The sequence below is a fragment of the Heptranchias perlo genome, chromosome 19 (assembly GCF_035084215.1).
Source record: "Heptranchias perlo isolate sHepPer1 chromosome 19, sHepPer1.hap1, whole genome shotgun sequence".
Lineage (NCBI taxonomy): Eukaryota > Metazoa > Chordata > Chondrichthyes > Hexanchiformes > Hexanchidae > Heptranchias > Heptranchias perlo.
The window spans coordinates 7934882-7953592 of record NC_090343.1 but is presented as its reverse complement, the minus strand read 5'-3'; the positions used below and the strand labels follow the sequence as shown (position 1 = coordinate 7953592).

At 47.8% G+C, this 18711-nt stretch overlaps 1 protein-coding gene across 1 annotated transcript; it reads right to left on the bottom strand.

Annotated features, from left to right (window-relative positions):
* Positions 1–1552: 1552 nt before the first annotated feature.
* Positions 1553–13100, bottom strand: trib3 (tribbles pseudokinase 3). The gene is made up of 4 exons (XM_068000244.1): positions 12338–13100; positions 8772–9068; positions 6294–6586; positions 1553–3970 (listed from the first exon to the last, which is right to left on the bottom strand). Exons 2-4 carry the CDS (start codon positions 9060–9062, stop codon positions 3514–3516), a joined length of 1041 nt encoding a protein of 346 aa, XP_067856345.1. The 5' UTR covers positions 9063–9068; positions 12338–13100; the 3' UTR covers positions 1553–3513.
* Positions 13101–18711: the final 5611 nt, after the last annotated feature.

Genomic DNA, 18711 nt, shown 5'->3' with positions numbered 1-18711 from the left:
TAAATGGAACCCCACGCTGTGTCACCCTGTGGCACACACTGCAGTACCACTTGTTAAAGAAATGTGCCAATGCACCCTCCCTGCATTACCCAAATTAGACTTGAGTTTTCCATTAATCAACTTTGGATTATTTCTTATGGCCGAGTGGTTAAGTGCAGTACTCAATGTGAAATTGGGCCACATAAGGTCCTTGGTCTGTGCTGAGTTAGCTGATCTGAGTCAGAGCAATTCCACGGGCACTACAGTTGCCTCAGTGTCGCTGCCCCAGGAAAGGAAAACAATCAGCCAGGGTTTCTTGCTATCCAGCGTGGGTTTATGCTCATCGAGTGAGAGATGGATTGGGCTTGGTACTGGTGTTGACAGCAGGACTTGTTAATAGCCATGTGTGAATATGTTTTGAGTTGTATTTCCAAGTTCGTAGATAGCGCGGAGTTAGGAGGCACAGTAAGTTGTGTCGATGGGAGCAGGATGTTACAAAGGGACATAGGCAGACTGAGTAAGCAAAACTATGGCAGGTGGAGTTCAATGCGGGGAAGTGTAATGTCATCCACTTTGGATCTGAGAAAGACAAGTCGGAATATTTCTTAATGGTGAGAGACTAGAAGCTGTGGAGGAGCAACGGTATTTAGGTGCCCGTGTACACAGATCACTAAAAGCTGGTGCACGGGTAGAAAAATTAATCGAAAAGGTGAATGAAATGTTGGCCGTTATCTCAAGGGGGTTAGAATTCAAAAGTGAGGCTCCCGAGGTGCAGAGCCTTGGTCAGACTCCCTCTGGAGTACGTCGAGTTTTGGAAGGGGTGCCCTTTGACCTTGTAATAAAGTCTTTATGCAGCTGAAGCTGACCTGTTGAATCAGCCCTTGTAAATAATTTATTAAAACCCTTTCTGATGTCAGGTGGAGCCCGAGTCGCAGATTTACTTTATTAGTGACTAAGGGGTTTCACAAAGCAGCAATGTTTCGGTGCTAGCGGAAGAAACTTTGATTAAAGTGATTCAGACAGGCAGTTGCAGGATAGATGGACACAAATCTGAGTGTTGGAGATGGGGGCGATGGTCACTGCAACTTGCCAGCGGTGGCCACTTTGTCCATGTTTGCAGTTAAGATCAGTCGATTCTCAAGTTTCCAGTGTTTCAGGGAGTCACCCCATCACACAGCTAGGCTTCCTGGAGTAGGGAACGTTTGAATCTCTTGATTTTAATGCCGGATCCGATTGCTCATGTGCATCTTTTGTCGTACTGCTTTCAGTCTTGGGGTGGGGGTGTGCGATAGTGTAAAATGGGAGACAGTGAGTCAGCAGCTCTTTTTACACCTCTCCCCATTCTTATTCCCGTTGACATCAATAGAAATTTTTTTTTAAAATCAGGAGATGTATTAAGCTGGCTGCCGACTCACTAATCATCCGTTTTGCACAATTGCATAGTCAAGATATCTTGTGATATGGGTCTTGTTTGATCATTTTAAAAAGTGAAACAGCACCCACTTCTTACACGACCCAGCTCCAGCAAGAAGGTGAAATAGCATACATACGGTTCAGAAATTAACACTAAACAAAAAATACAATTTTTTTTAATTGAAATCGACAAATATACAATCAGTACGTAGTGTTCGTGCTGCTGCGCAGATTATCAAACATATTTACATCAACTTGTCATTCTGTATCATACGACACTGTACAAAACCACAAGAGGACTAGTACCTGCCCGAGGAGAGGCCAACATCAGGCCAAGCCTGTTACTCGCATGGATTTTAGACGAGTTACGGTACAGGGTTAGTGGGGACAAGGGTTTGCTAACAGATACTAAAGGCACAACAACTGATCGCTGTTGAATTGTCGCATTGGCTGTGATCAGTCATTACGGGAGGACTCGTCAGCTGCAGGTCTTAGCAAAGAGTCACAGGAAGAACTTTCCACGTATTTTTGGCAACTTAGAACTAACCGACTGCCCCCCTATAGAACACCGTTGGTCATTGTGAAGGCAGTCTTTAACTAAAGAAGGGCCACACAAGGCATCAACTGGGTGGTCTCAACGCTTTCACATACGAGATAGACTCGTGCCATCAAACTGTGGCCATACGGTGCCCGCAAGCAGAAGGGGCAAAGGCAGCTCACCCCCCCCCCCCCTCCCTGATATTTTAAGTGCTCTTAAAACATCAAGAGGGCATTGAGCAGTACACTCTAACACTGTCAGGTAAAAATATACAGTTTTTAGACATATGTACACAAATCACTTTATTATCAGATGACAGTACTGAGTTTGAAATCCAATCATTCCAGTGCCAAGTATCAGCCAACCCCTTGATCCCATGCTACAAATCACTCAGGGACCATGAAATCCATTTGTTCCACAGTCTGTAAACACTGAAGAGGCATTAAATGTAATGTGCATCAAGTATCAAGAGGTGCATATCAGGTTCTTGAACAGCAAACTCTGTTGAGAGAGCCACACTGCACAGCCTGAATTTACACATTAGTCAGTTCTAGATCGGGGTGGGGGTGGCAGGAGGAGGAGGAAGAAAGGAAAAAGACAGTTCCGTCCGGACTCTGCGATATCGTTGCTGACCCTTATCCGTTCCCTAAAAGCACCATTAAGAAAAAAATAATCCTTCAGTTTTGTACAATAACGGGGCTGGGAGAGGAACTTTTGGTTTAAGCGGCAAAGTTTACCAAATTCTGGTGTTCCTACAGATTCACCGTGTGAAGATGAGTTATTGTACGCAATACTGCCGGCAGAGGCAATATTTAGATGAACTGTTCTGCATTCTACCCAATTTGGAGTAGATCGCAACAAAATTCTAGCAGAGAACATCATTTTGTTTCCCCCCTCAAAAGGGCAGCATTAATAAGCACTTTGGTCCCCAGTTTTAAGGAAGGATAAGTCATGGGAAATAGGCCATACAATCAACCAATAAACTATCAGTACAGAATAATTGTTACATCCCATCGCAGGTCAGGTATCAGAAGATAGATCAGAAGTCCGTGGATTTAGTCAGGCATCACTAAACAGGTCATCAGCTGCTCCCCCGACCCCTCCCTCAGATGGCTAATTTCCATCATAGTCTCTCTTGCTCCGAGGTAATCCTGGTTTTACTGTTATTGCTGTCACAACCTCCAGGTGCTACAAATAAGCCCACCAGTAGTTCTCCTACATTCCCTATCTTGGGAACGGTCTGGTGTGGACTTCCGAGAGGTTTGGAAGGCTGATGGTGGGGACCCGGACTGGGTTGACCGCCTTACCGTCCAAGCGCGCGCGCACACGCGCACACCACCGCATCACGTTGCAAACATTGACGGACGAGAGGACTATCCCCAACGCCCGAGGTGCCACCTTCAATCAAAAAACCCCTACCCCTGGTTGCTGGGAACAGTCAGCAACCCAACGTCAAAAGGCTTTCACTTCAGACCGCCTCAACAAAGGAGGGTACCGAAGTTTAAAGTTGCTGTCAATTCACATAAGGCACGCAACATGTGCTTTTTAATATACGCATATATATTTTATCAATTGTAAAATTTCTACAAATCGAGCGTGTCCTCCCTGTAACTATCTGGGACCAACTGATCGGGCGATGGTCCTGAGCTGGTATTGAAGGTTACGTTGAAGTTGGAGTTGAACCAAGGATGATCCAAGATCTCACTGGCTGTCAGTCTATCGGCCGGGTTCTGCCGGAGGATACATCGGATAAGGCACTTGGCTTTGGGGGAGATGGTGTCCGGGACGGTGTAGACCCCCCGTCGGATCTTGCTGAAGAGGGCGGCTGGCTCGGTGTCCTGAAAGGGGTAGCGGCCCACCAGCATGGTGTAAAGGACCACGCCCAGGCTCCAGACGTCTGCGGCTTTCCCCGAGTACGACTGCTTTGTGTTGAGGATCTCCGGCCCCACGTAGGCAGGGCAGCCGTGCTTATCCATCAAGGAATCGTCCTTTCCCTTCAGGACACAGGCATCTTCCAGATTTTCCAGCCTCAGTTTGTTTCTGGAAGAGGAAAAAAAAAACGTTAATTTAGAGTGTGTGCTTTTAAAAATTAGTTTTATCTCATTACCTGTTTAAAATGAATAAACATTTTTAAAGAATAGCCTGACAATCACTAACAATTGAAGCAAGTTCCACCACAGCAGAGATACTGGTTCATTTTCCGGGAATCGCCTTTTTTGCAAACAAATTACCACATTTAATTTTTTTTTCAAATTTACAGAGAGGCATGTTAAAAGTTGTAATCACTTCTAGAATGTTTCTTAGAGGATCTGTACACCTCAGAGAGCTTGTGAGTAGGCTGCTCATGAGGCCTTGTACATAGATACAAGGTTAAATGTGACAGAACAAGTGAAACTCCTTTACAGAGAGTTGTGCGGCTGTGGAATTCACTCCTAGGGTTAGTGATTGAGGCAGAAACTATGTCAACATTGAAGATTAGATTGGATAGGTGGATGAAGGAACAGGGTGGGTAAACGTGATTAGGACTATTTGCTCGTGCGGAGGGTAAACTACAACATGGACTGTTTGGGCCGAATGGCCTGTTTCCTTGTAACTTCTTTCTGTCCGAAACTAATAATTCGCCTTGGCTCAGTCGGTAGCACTCTCGCCTTTGAATCCAGAGGTTGTGGGTTCAAGCCTCTCTCTCTCTCTCTCGAGAGAGAGAGACTGGAACACGTAATCTAGGCTGACACTCCAGTGCCAGCACCGAGGGAGCTCTGCACTGTCAGAGGTGCTGTCTTTCAGATGAGATTTAAACCGAGGCCCCGTCCTACCCTCAAGGGTGGAAGTAAAAGTCCCACCGCACTATTTTGAAGAAGAGCAGGGGGAGTTTCTCCCCAGTATCCTGGCCAACATTTATCCCTCAACCAACACCTAAAAACACGATCTGGTCATTTATTCCACTGCTGTTTGTGGGACCTTGCTGTGCTCAAATTGGCTGCTGCGTTTGCCTACTTAACAGTGACTGTGCTTTAAAAGTAGTTCACCGGCAGGGAGCAGGTTGGGATGTTCAAGACGCTATAAATACTAGTTCTTTGATTCCACAATTTCCAGCAATCAGTTTTTCTCTTTTAATACTGACCACTTGGTGGCAATGTGCAGATACTGGGACAGAACCATGGCTATTCAGCACCATTAACTGGCTGAAATAAGACTACAATTATACTACACTTCAACGATGATAACTCAAATCAAAACTAGGTGGACAATGTGTTTTCAAAAACCAAATATAATACAAATTATAATACACATCCATCAGTACAATGTTTTGGGTGAAACCAAGACATTTAATTGACAGCGTGTATATTACTTTAGTATCCATGATGTGGAGATGCCGGTGATGGACTGGGGTTGACAAATGTAAGGAGTCTTACAACACCAGGTTATAGTCCAACAGCTTTATTTGAAGTTTCAAATAAAGCTGTTGGACTATAACCTGGTGTTGTAAGACATCTTACATATATTACTTTAATACAGCAACTCCTGGGACAATGCAATCAAAGCAAATTAAAAGGCCGGGGGAGGGGTGAAGGGAAAAGGAACGGTTCAGATTGTCACAATAAACCAAGAGGGTGACCGTGCGATTTGGCGCTGCCAGCGGAGAGATGGTACTCACAGGGAGTATCTCGGGAGAAATTTATCCCGATTCTCAGTCACGAGTTGCGTGGCCAGGATTTCCAGCGCTCCCTATGCTGATCAGCTCCCCACCGGCAGCACAGAATCACCGCTCAACACCGGGAGCTATCAGTAGATTCCGTTACACACGAGCTCGTGGAGCAGTGACCCACAGCCTTTAATCACTCCCTTTTTTTGTGCAATTTTCTTTTTGACCGTTCTCTTTCTTCCTCTCCTTAATCCTTGCACCATCCTTCGGCCAAGCCAACAGGTCTACCAAGAAGCTGGCTTGAGGCTGCCCGGGAATCATTTCACGTAGGACACTAGTAGCCAGGAAGAAGTGATCTTCACCCCATCTTGTCTGGGTTCAAAAGAAAAGAACGAACTTGCATTTCTATACCACCGTTCACGACCTCAGGACGTCCCAAAGCACTTTACAGCCAATGAAGTACAGTCACTTGTAGGGAAACGCAGCAACCAATTTACGCACAGCAAGCTCCCACAGACAACAATGACTAGATAAACTGTTTTAGTGATGTTGGTTGAGGGATAAATATTGGCCAGGACACCGGGAAAGAATTCCCCTGCTCTTCGAAATAGTCCAAGCAGAAGTCCGAGTGTTGAAAGGCCACACCCGACTACAAAACTGCCATTACCTTTTTCTTAAAAAGTGGTTCACTACACGGTACCGACCTGGTTCCCAACTCACCTCTGTCCGTCAGTGAAGACGAATTTACGCAGCTTGAGGTCGCGGAGCACGATCCCGTGGTCGTGGCAATGCGCCACTGCCTGGGCCATCTGCCTGAACAGCATGGCTGCCTCCTCCTCGCGGAGCCGCTTGCACGTCCGCACGTACGAGTGCATGTCCCCGTGGCCGCGCTGGAAAAGCACGTAGGCCTTGCGGTCTCCCGCGATCACTTCCGCCATCTGGCCGACGTGTGGGTGCGGCGGGAGGCGGGCGTAGGGTGCAATCACTTCGCTGTAGCGTTTCATCGCGAACACCTGCAATGTGGATGAAAGCCGGTGAAGACAACGACAATACCAACAACTTGCATTTATGGCGCGCCTTTAATGTAGTAAAGACGTCCCAAGGCGCTTGACAGGAGCGTCACGAGTCAAAAATTGACACCGAGCCACATGAGATATTAGGACAGTTAAAGAGGTGGAGCGTCTTAAAGGAGCAGAGAGAGGTGGAGAAGTTTTGGGGGGGGGGTTTCCAAACTTGGAGCCTAGGTGATTGAAGGCACAGCCGCCAATCATGCTACCCAGTTCGCCGTCCCCTAAAAACATGCTTCAACACACACACACACACACACACACACACACACAAATGCCTTCTCCTCCCCGTGGCTAAGATATATCCTGCTTTAAACAAAAGTGGTGGAAACTACAGCCTGGCACCAAGTCACACAGAAGACGAAAGCCAGGCAAACGACAACCCATTTTTTTTAATTTTTGGAACAGTTTGAAAAGCCCCGGCTTCAGCTCCTGAACTCGCCACTTGAGGTCACAATGCCATGGTGAGTCGGTGTTAGAAGCTGATTGGCACCATTGAGGTTTGTGCCAATTCTCACTGCCAGGTAAAGGAAGGAGGCAGGTAATGGAGCGGAGGCTGCTTCTCACATGGGACCAGTCTCAGGCGCTTCCCAGAAGTTGACCCAACATTACTGCAGAGAACATTACTGGTCTCCCAGACGGGGAGTTTGGAAAGTGGGTGATTCAGGGGAATTGGGCGAAAGGGAAAAGCATCAAGAGGAAAATAAATGCGTTGTTGACAGGTGAATTTATTGAAAGGATGAGAATCAACAAAGGACATAAACACAAAAGGCAGCGGAGGATTTCTTTGAAGTATTACACCACTCATCGCAGGAAATGACCATTTACAAAAAATATTCGCAATAGCAATTAAGCTGTGGTTAGTGGTTGGAAGCTGTGCTCTGATCAAGGTCAAAGGTTGGGTTGGAGAGATAGCGAGAGAAAGAGGTGAAATTCCAGGCCAGAAACTCTTATGTCCTCTTCTGAAACCTCTTCCCCACCCACAGCCTGGGGTACTGAGGCCAACTGTCCCCCTTCACACAACCTGGGGTACTGAGGCCAATTGTCCCCCTCTCCCATGATCTGGGGTACTGATGCCAATTGTCCCGCCTCCCACGACCTGGGGTACCAAGGCCAATTGTCCCCCTCTCCCATGATCTGGGGTACTGAGGTCAATTGTCCCCCCCTCCCACAGCCTGGGGTACTGATGCCAATTGTCCCGCCTCCCACGACCTGGGGTACCAAGGCCAATTATCCCCCTCTCCCATGATCTGGGGTACTGAGGTCAATTGTCCCCCCCTCCCACGATCTGGGGTACCGAGGTCAATTGTCCCCCCCTCCCATGATCTGGGGTACTGAGGCCAATTGTCCCCCCTCTCCCATGACCTGGGGTACTGAGACCAATTGTCCCCCTCTCCCATGACCTGGGGTACTGAGACCAATTGTCCCCCCTCTCCCATGATCTGGGGTACTGAGGCCAATTGTCCTCCCTCTCCCATGACCTGGGGTACCGAGGCCAATTGTCCCCCTCTCCCATGACCTGGGGTACTGAGACCAATTGTCCCCCCTCTCCCATGATCTGGGGTACTGAGACCAATTGTCCCCCCTCTCCCATGATCTGGGGTACTGAGACCAATTGTCCCCCCTCTCCCATGACCTGGGGTACCGAGGCCAATTGTCCCCCCTCTCCCATGACCTGGGGTAAAGAGGCCAATTGTCCCCCTCTCCCACGACCTGGGGTACTGAGACCAATTGTCCCCCTCTCCCACGACCTGGGGTACTGAGACCAATTGTCCCCCCTCTCCCACGACCTGGGGTAAAGAGGCCAATTGTCCCCCCTCTCCCATGATCTGGGATACCGAGGCCAATTGTCCCCCTCTCCCACGACCTGGGGTACTGAGACCAATTGTCCCCCTCTCCCACGACCTGGGGTACTGAGACCAATTTTCCCCCCTCCCACGACCTGGGGTAATGAGGCCTATTGTCCCCCCTCCCACAGCCAAGAAAAAAACCCAACCCACTCCCAACTCAGTTAAGATCAGCTAACACAATGCAGGCCAGGAATGGAACCGGTTCCCTCCCTGGTCTGTATGCGACACATGGGGCTACTACACAGCAAGCTCCCCCCACCGCTAACATCAATAACCCGTACCTTGCAGATGTATTCCTGTTCCGTGTGGGTGTGGATAGCCCTGTAGCAGTTATTCGCCTCTGTATGATTGAGCAGAAGGTACGGCCCAATGCGGGAGGCGCTGTTGTCATCGGAGGAGGAGGAGGGCGTAGGAGAAGGTGAGCCGAGGCACGGAGATAAGGCTGGGATGGACGGCTGGCTCAAACGGGCCCGTTTACATTTGGGAAGGTCGGGGTCATCGGCATCATCGAAGTCTAACCTCTTCAGCCTGGTGGGGAGAGAGGGCAGCGATCGCTGGGCGTTGATACTCATGAGGATCTGGGGGAGAAAAGAATCAACAGTTTTACAAAATGGCTTCTTATACCGATCCCCAAGCTTACTTCCATAGGAACTGGAGGAGGCCATTCAGCCCCTCGAGCCTGTGCTGCCATTCAGTTAGATCATGGCTGATCTGTATCTTAACTCCATCTTTGGTTCTGTAACCCTTAATACCCTCGCCTAGCAAAAATCTATCAATCTCAGTTTTGCAATTTTCAATTGACGCCCAGCCTCAACAGCTTTTTTTTTGGGGGGGTGGGGGGCGGGGAGAGAGAGAGTTCCAGATTTCCGCTCCCCTTTGTGTGAAGAAGTGCTTCCTGACATCACCCCTGAATGGCCTTGCTCTAATTTTAAGGTTATGCCCCCTTGTTCTGGACTCCCCCCCCACCAGAGGAAATAATTTCTTTATATCTACCCTATCAAACCCTTTAATCATCTTAAATTTACTCTCTTCCCCCACCCCAACTGTATTTAAACAGCAGAGCACAAGGTGACGCTCAAATCCAATCAATCATACAGATGACACACCAATCGCAGGACTATGCTGGCCCACCCATCTTTCCAAACACTTGACGCAACCAAAGACAGAAGGCAGATTGTAGAGTCACACTGGGCCATTCACACTGCACCAGGGGTATGAATCTCAGCCAAGTGTTTGTGCAATATCCGCACAATGGGGAAAGAAAGTGGTTACTCAGGAGGTCACTGCCCCCTTCGACCCCACCACAACACGAGCAGGTGTTTACCCCATTTTATGCCAAGTTTTAGCCCATCAATGCAATGTCTCTGTGCTGATAGACAATCAACGAGAGATAGTCCAACTCCACCCTGCGAGCAGCTTATTTGAACTTGTGTTTCATATCTTTTTAATTAATATTTTAAACGCTTCAGGGGAGGTCCCGTTTAACCACCTCCTTTCTAGTTTATTAGGGCTGTGAAAGTCTAAGTCAGGAAAACAGCCTTAACCTCCACAAGTTGTATGGTTCACATTCACTTGGTTTGGAAATTCCAATTCTGCACCAGTTAAGGTGAGGGTGTGTGTGGAGTCTGAAGCCGAGGGGGCCCGATGTAAAATAAGTGTGGATAGCCTAAAATCTAGATTCCAGCAGGCATGGGTCCATGACACAAGACTGACCAGAATTTAGCATTAATTTGGAGGCCATTGAGGATGGCTGGTTGGAATGCCACACTGGTGCAGTAGGGGGTGCTGGGGTATAGTGCAAGCCTGTAACACAACCAACTGACCAGAGAGAGAAACACACAACAACAGAGCTTTCATCCTGTAACCACCCCCTTCCCCCCCCCCACCAAAACACACAGACGCCGTTCCAAACCGACCACCACCCCAAGCACAGGTCCAACTCCGCTCCTCCCCACTCCCCCAAAAACAAACACACATACATCCAGATCCATTGCTTCATCAACCCTGTTGCAGTACAAACTGGTAAACACAAGAGGAGTCCAGATTCCATCTCTGGCTCTCGACAGCCTCAGAGGCTGGCTGACCTGTGATGAATCACATTCAGGATGAATCAATTGGCTAAGTATAGGTAACAAATCACTGCCCAGCCAATCATTACAGGGCCAAGAGGTCAAGTACATCCCTCCTCCATGAACAGCACTGACTCTCTGTGTCTTACCAACATACTCCCAATAAAATCTAATAAGCTCAAAAAGAAATCCTGCCATTGTTACGGAAACACGTCAGAGCGCTTCACACAATGAATTACTTTTGGGGGCAGTCACTTTTTTTTTTAAAAAGTGAAAGGCGAACCATGAGCTGGAAATGGGTTTCGAGTGATGACCTCGCCCCCTCCCAATCTCTGTAACCTCCTCCAGCCCTACAACCCTCCGAGATCTCTGGGCTCCTCCAATTCTGGCCTCTTGCGCATCCCCGATTCCCATCGCCCCACCGTTGGCGGCCGTGCTTTCAGCTGCCTGGGCTCTGGAATTCCCTCCCTAAACCTCTCTCTCCTTTAAGACCCTCCTTTGACCAAGCTTTTGGTCACCTGTCCTAATATCTCCTTATGTGGCTCGGTGTTAAATTTTGTTTGATAATCGCTCCTGTGAAGTGCCTTGGGACGTTTTATTACGTTAAATGCGCTATATAAATCCAAGTTGTTGTTAGACAGTTTGGGTCAAACTGGCTCCTGGTGTGGGGTTGGAGCAGAACACATCACATGGCATTGGGAAGAAAGGAACAAAGGCAGTGGCTGAGTGGCCAGACTCAAACTCTTCCCTTGGAGCACAGGAGGAGACCATTCAGCCCCTCTAACCTGTTCCACTGATCTGTATCTTAACTCCACCTACCCGCCTTGGTTCCACAACACTTAATACCCTCGCTTAACAAAAGTCTATCAATCTCAGTTTTGAATTTTTCAAATGACCCCCAGCCTCAACAGCTTTTTTGGGGGAAGAGAGTTCCAAATTTCCACTCCCCTTTGTGTGAAGAAGTGCTTCCTGACATCACCCCTGAACGGCCCAGGTCTAATTTTTAAGGTTATGCCCCCTTTGTTCTGGAGTCCCGCACCAGAGGAAAGAGTTTCTCTCTTATCTATCCTATCCAATCCTTTAATCATCTTAAACACTTCACCGGTCTTGATTTCCCCTGAACTAATCCCAGCCATCCCTGTACACGGGGTGGGCGGGCAGGAAGGAAGGACAGACAGCGACGAGACTGCTACCAGGAGTTTGCTAACTACCACATTCATAAATAGTGCAGAAAGTTCCGGTATCGCCGTAAGTTTACATTAAACACATTGTAACACCAGCGGGCAGGGGAGTCCCGGGACACACAATATCACACCAAAAAAAAAACACCCACAAACAAGTTTAAAAGCTCACAGAAAACGACACGCGCGATAACCGACTACGAATATAAAAGTAACAAAGACTTCAATTAAAAACTAAACCCAGAAACTCCAAAAGAATAACGGTTACAGAGGAGGGGTTTGGGGGGGGGTGGAAGGAAGTCTGTAGAAACTTCTGTGACGTTAAAACTCTAAACAAAGGACTACTTTTCTGTAATATAATTTAAAACACAACCTGAGCAGGGAGGAGAGGGGGAAAAGGAACCGTGAAATATTTGGAAGTATTTATCACAATTCCTCAACACCATTTAAAAAAGGGAAGGGGAGGGGAGGGGGGAAAGAGAGGGTCGTGAGGACAAAGAAAAAATAAAACACCCGCCCCGATTTAAAAAAAAACACAATTCAATCATAAAACATTAAATTTATACGAGTTTCACACACTTTAAAAAAAACTCTTACCTAAGTATTTTTCGTTACAAAAAAAAGGAGGGGAAATTCGCCGAATTAGTTTCAATTCGGAATTCTCTAAACAAAGGAATATCCGAGGTCGGCGACTCCCACGTCTTTCTCTCTCTCTCTCCTCTTTGTTGAATTAAAGTTCCCAGGCTCGGGCAGATACCGGGCTCCTGAGCCCAGGTGGGGGGTTTAAACTTTGTTTTCCCCCTGCCTTTTCCTTCCTTCTCCCCCTTGGTTCTTCGTTACCAGCGGCGGCTCAGAATTCCCCACACGTGCAGGTCAGAGACCCCGAAAGTGACATGAAACCGTACAACTTAAAAACAGCAACAAGTCGCGTTATCTTCCATCATCCGCCAAAATATTTTTATTTGCAATACATGAAGTTCCAGAGAAGGAGGGGGGGGGGGAAATCAATCCTTTGTAATTCCTCGAACAAGAACTTATTTAAAAATTCCAACTCCCCATAACCAGAATAATTAAAAGGGGGGAAAAGAAACTCTCCGAGTAAGAAGGCAAGTTGTTACTTTGTGTTCAGAAGTATCTTTCTCTCTCTCTTTCCATTAGATTCCGAGGTTGATAAGTTCTCTGGTCCCGCTTTCCCCTGGTTGGTTTTAAACTGCCTGCTACTGAGGTCTCGGATGTCGGTGAGGTCTTTCTGTATGAGTGAGTGTGTGTGTGTCTCTCTCTCTCTCCGCCCAGACAGGGTATGATGTGAGGCTGTTATAATCTTACTGAATTATTACACGGTGCTTTCACTCTCACTCTGAGCTGGCTGACGTTGACTGGGTCGCCTATTGCAACATCCTTCCCCTCCATGCAACACACACACAACTATTGGCAACAGAACCGAGGAGAGAGAGAGAGAGAGAGGCAGGGGGGAAGCACCATGTTTCAAAGACAGGTTTAACCAGATAACCAGAGGTGGGCGGGCAAACCATTAGGATGCTCACCACCACCCCCCATATATAATGCTCGTCAGATCTCACTAAACCATCCCCATTCTATTCACTCCCCCTGTAAATCATTCATCTTTAAAATCACAACATTTTTAAGTGAGAGAAAAACACAACTGAAAATGATGGAGGTTCCACACCAGCATACGAAAGGGTCGGGTTCAGGTTCCCATCAGTCTGGATTGGATTTAAATCCATAATCCCAGAGCCCCACAGGGTAACGGGCCAGACACTGACCATAACCTCGCTGGGATAGTTTTAATTTTGTTTTGGGTCTCACATTTCTTTGTAGAGTGAGAGAGAGAGAGCAGCCTTCCCTGCCAGTGTAAATACTGACTGTATGCTCCTTGTTATTGGTGTGTTTACATTTACACTGGATTAATGATTACATCTGCAGCTTATTGAGAAATCATTTCAATTTACATCTAATCAGTCTGTATTATATATTAATGATTGCCCCTCTACAGTTATGCACCAATAACTTAAAACTCTTTTATTAGGTGTGTTTTTGCTGAAATTTAAGACTGCATATTAAATGGTCATTTATTACATGGCCTCCCCAAGAACACCCCCACACAAACTCCAACTAGTCAAGAACAGTCCTGCCCCTTACTAAAGGCTGCTCACAGTTTTTACCTCTGAGTCAGAGAGCCTTGGGTTCAAGCCCCATTCCAGGACTCGAGCACGTTATCTAGGCTGAAGCCTCAGGGCAGTCCTGGCATGGTGCGGCACTGTCGGAGGTGCCATTTTTGGCATAAGACGTTAATGTAAAATAAAAACTGTGATGCTATTTGAAGAAGAGCTGAGGGTTCTCCTGGTGTCTTCAAATACCACCAAAAATATATTAATTGGCCATTTATCTCTGCTGCCTGTGGGACCTTGCTGTGCACAAATTGGCTGTTGCATCTGGTTACATAACAACAGTACGACATTTCAAAAGTTCCCCAGCGTATTGATTTCAAAATCTTCCTCCTCATTTACAAATCACTCCATGGCCTTGTTTACTCTACCTCTGCAACTTCCTCCAGCTCCTCTGCTCTGATTCTGCTTCTTAAGCATTCCCTCTCGTCCCACTCCACTATTGGTGGGACCACTGTCAGTCACCATGGCCCCGTACTCTGGAATTCTAAACCCCTCTGCCTCTCTATCCACGAAAAAAACCCATCAAAAATACTGAAACATGACAGAGGCATTTTGTTATATTAAATGCAATCTACAAAGTATTTTTGCTGTTAAATAGAAACATTGACTGTGTTAACCATTACCGTAATACAACATCAGCTTGCATTTATAAAGCACCTTTAACTTGGTAAAACAACCCAAGGTGCTTCACAGGAGCGTTATCAGACAAAAATTGACTTTAGGTCAAAGAAGGAGACATTAGGACAGGTGATCAAAAGCTTGGTCAAAGAGGTAGGTTTTAAGGAGCGTCTTACAGGAGGAGAGAGAGGCGGAGAGGTTTAGGGAGGGAATTCCAGAGCTTCGGGCCTAGGCAGCTGAAGGCACGGCCGCCAATGACGCGGCAAAGGAAATCGGGGATGCACAAGAGGCCAGAGTTGGGGGAGGGTTACAGAGATAGGGAGGGGGAAGGGATTTGAAAACAAGGATGAGAGTTTTAAAATCGAGCCGTTCCCGGACCAGGAGCCAATGTAGGTTAGGAGCACAGGGGGTGACGGGTGAACGGGACTTGGTGCGAGTTAGGATACGGGCAGCAGAGTTTTGGATGAGCTCAAGGTTATTGGCTCGGTCTCCCTGATTAATTTGTTAGTTTCAACTCTGTCTCAAAACACCCGTCCATTAGTCACAGATAAGTTCTGATGGGGAGTCCGGCATCATACCCTCCGACCTGTAATTTGTCGAAAGGGTGGAAGTCATGACACTTGGGTTGGGTGTGGGTTTTTCCGTACATCGAGCAAACCAGATGATTTCGCCAGCGGCTTGGGGATCCCGTGTACTTCAACATTGAGCTATCCCAAATAAAAGGTGTCCGTTGACTGGAATGACCTGCACGGGTACCTGAAAGGAAGAAACAGGGAAGGGCTGGCTCAAAAAACAAAAAGGAACAGCCCGAGTACGGGATTGGAGTTGTTTGGAATTGGAGACTCTGATTTGTGTCTTTTCAGTGGATGGTTGCACAACCAGCTTAAATTGCACAAAACTCTCCAGTTCAGAGGTGATGAAATTTTTACAAGAACAACTTGCATTTATGTAGCGCCTTTAACATAGTAAAACATCCCAAGTGTTAGCAAACAAAATTTGACACTGAGCCACAACATGAGATATTAGGACAGGTGACCAAAAGCTTGGTCAAAGAGGTAGGTTTTAAGGAGCGTCTTAGAGGAGGAGAGAGAGAGGCGGAGAGGTTTAAGGAGGGAATTCCAGAGCTTAGGGCCTAGGCAGCTGAAGGCACGGCCGCCAATGGTGGAGCGATTAAAAATCGGGGGATGCGCAAGAGGCCAGAATTGGAGGAGCGCAGAGATCTCAGCGGGTTGGAGGGCTGGAGGAGGTTACAGAGATAGGAAGGGGTGAGGCCATGGAGGGATTTGAAAACAAGGATGCCAATATTAAAATCGAGGCGTTCCTGGACCGGATAATATAGGATAAGGAGGAGGTGATGCTCCATTCTATTCCTTGCAGGAGTTTTCATTTTAAACACGTTCCACAGAATGTTTTGCACAGCCCAGTGTTGGGGGAGGGAAGGAAGGTGGGCACATTTAAAACTTTTATTTGCATTTATTGATTCTGCTGCTGGCTGACAAATAACAACAATTTACATTTTATTGCCGTGCCCTAAGGCAGTGGGGGCCTTTCAGATTAAAAACTGGCTTTAATCATAAACCTGAAAAGTTGCACTATAGGGAAACCAATAGTTAGGACTCAGTAGTTGGGAACATTCGAACAGAAGGAGGCCATTCAGCCCCTCGAGCCTGTTCCGCCATTCAATTAGCTCATGGTTGATCTGTATCTTAACTCCACTTACCGGCCTTCGCTCCGTATCCTTTGATACACTCACCTTAAATTAAACAAAAAACCCAACTCTCTTGGTTAATGCACGCAACACCAGCACAAACCGCCTGTTATTATACTTGTCAGACTTTCATTGCTTGAAGAAAATTGAAAGAGTGGCACTAACATCTGGAACTGATGGGAGTGGGAGGCGGAATTCTCCTCTGCAATCCTACCCGGAAGAGCACGAGGGGGAATGTCGGTAAATCAGGGTGGTTTGTTGCCCTCCCCGCCCCGCCACGTCCCAGGAGTGGGAGAGGGGGCGAGGGGGGGGGGGCCATTTGAAGGTGACGGTAGGGCCCTCCCCTCCCTCCAAGTAATGGTGGTAATTATTCAAATGGAGGGAGAGAGCTTCCTCCTCTCCCCCTTCACTCGACCCCAGAGACTTACCGACTGAAGACCGAGCTGGGTGGGTGGGGTGGGGGGGCCTTCGGGCCGATTTTCAGGGGCGCTCCTGCCTCCTGTAAGGCCCCTGGTTGGACCTCGTGGCGCTGCCCTGCTGCACCGTTCCCCGGACTTTCCTGGGTGGCATTAGCCGGGTACCTCATGAGGCCGTGCATCCCCAATGAGCCTCAACCCAGGGAAAAACGGACCAGGCTGTTGTGGAGAAGGGAGGGGAACGGGGGTGGTGGGGGGGGACAGGCAGAAGTACCCCATCCCCTCACCCCGCTGAAACTCTTCCCCCAAAGGGCTGGCGTATCAACTATTCGCCTGGCGGATTTTCCTCTTTAGCGCTGGGGTAAGGCATCCCGTGGCACGTAGGAAATTCTGGGGAATGGGGTGCATTACTGGCTCATGCCCATCCTCCAGATTTTCCGCGACGCGCTGCACCCCAGGGGCGTCTTATGCCCAAAGACTTAAAGAGAAAAAATCTGCTCTGTAAAAACAGCTGCAAAAAACAAGGTACAGAGAGGAAGGGGGAGCCAAATTCACAGGGGGGGGAGAAAAAAATGTGGAGTGGAGAGGAGGGAGGGCCCCAGAAACAAGAAATTAATGTTTTCAGGCTGGCTTTGCATAGGCACTGGCCGATTGCGCCATCTCTAACTTACTCAAAGCTGCTGAGTGATTACATTGCAACATTGCACACCGATTGCACATACTAAACAATGTACAGGGCAAAACAGGCGGAGCCTGGGAAGCTCCCATCATAAATAACACCGTTGCCATGGCGAACGTGAATGGACTGAACTTAAAAGGCAATGTTTGAATGATGTGGTATTTTCGGTATGGGCGGCTGATTTATTAGCCTTCTTTTTAACGCAACTTGTTTTGGCTGTGTGTGCTTGAATCTTTTTCCCTTTAGAAGCTGCGTCGGTCGCTAATTATAAGCCCGAGAGTTATGGCTTTGTCCCCGTTTCCTGAATCTCACTCGCAGCCCCCTCGCTGTGGCCACGTGAGCCATCAAGAGCCCTGGGTTTCAGCTTCCCAATCGCATTGCATACGTTGTGAATCACATTGCATGGGCTGTAAGGGTGCTTTTGGGACGTCCTGAGGTCGTGAAAGGCGCTATATAAATGCATGCCTTTCTTTTTATAATCCCTCCCAAATTTTCTTTGAGGCTTTTCTTCCCGGGAGGTAACAGTTCTACGAGTGCTGGCGGGCCTGTGCTACCTCATCCATGTGGCTGTTTCTTCATGTGGGCTGCACGTACAGGTGGGAAATTCGACTCTGGAGGGCATCACAGTTTACCCCGGTGCTGCCCTTGCCTAACATCCGCACGCTCGCACTCCATAAGCAAAGGGTTCACTGGACCGTGAACGGGTGTGGGAGCGACGACTGATTGATGCTCTACCCGACCCAGGGGTGCAGGGCGGCCAATTGTAATGGTGCCCTAGCCGGGGCCCAGATGAGGAACTGAACCTGGAAAGTTTATGATTGCCCCGTATGGCTCAGTAACCATCAGGGGAGCTAGGCCCCTTTGCCAGCTAAGAGAATTCAGTCAACAAGGGTAGGCGTGTTTGAATTCCAAACCTCTAGATTGAAATTCCTTAACATCACCATCCCAACATCTGTTTCCGTGCTTAACCGCAAGAGACAGTGGTGGCCTCCAACACCTGAACTGAGTGCAAAAGAACATGCCCCCATTTGGATTCTGAAATGACCTCAAAGTTCGCCAAGTTCAGTTGAAGAAAGAGTTGCATTTACATAGCGCCTTTCACAATCTCAGGACCTCCCAAAGTTCTTCACAGCCGACAAATTACTTTCAAAATGTAGTCACTGTTGTGAGAAATGCGGCAGCCAATCTGCACACAGCAAGGTCCCACAAACGTCAATGCGATAGTGACCAGATCATCTGTTTTTAGTGCTGTTGGTTGAGGGATAAATATTGACCCCAGTACACCAGGGAGAACTCCTCTGCTCATCTTCAAACACTGCCTTGGGATCTTTTATATCCACCTGAGAGGGCAGATTGGTTTA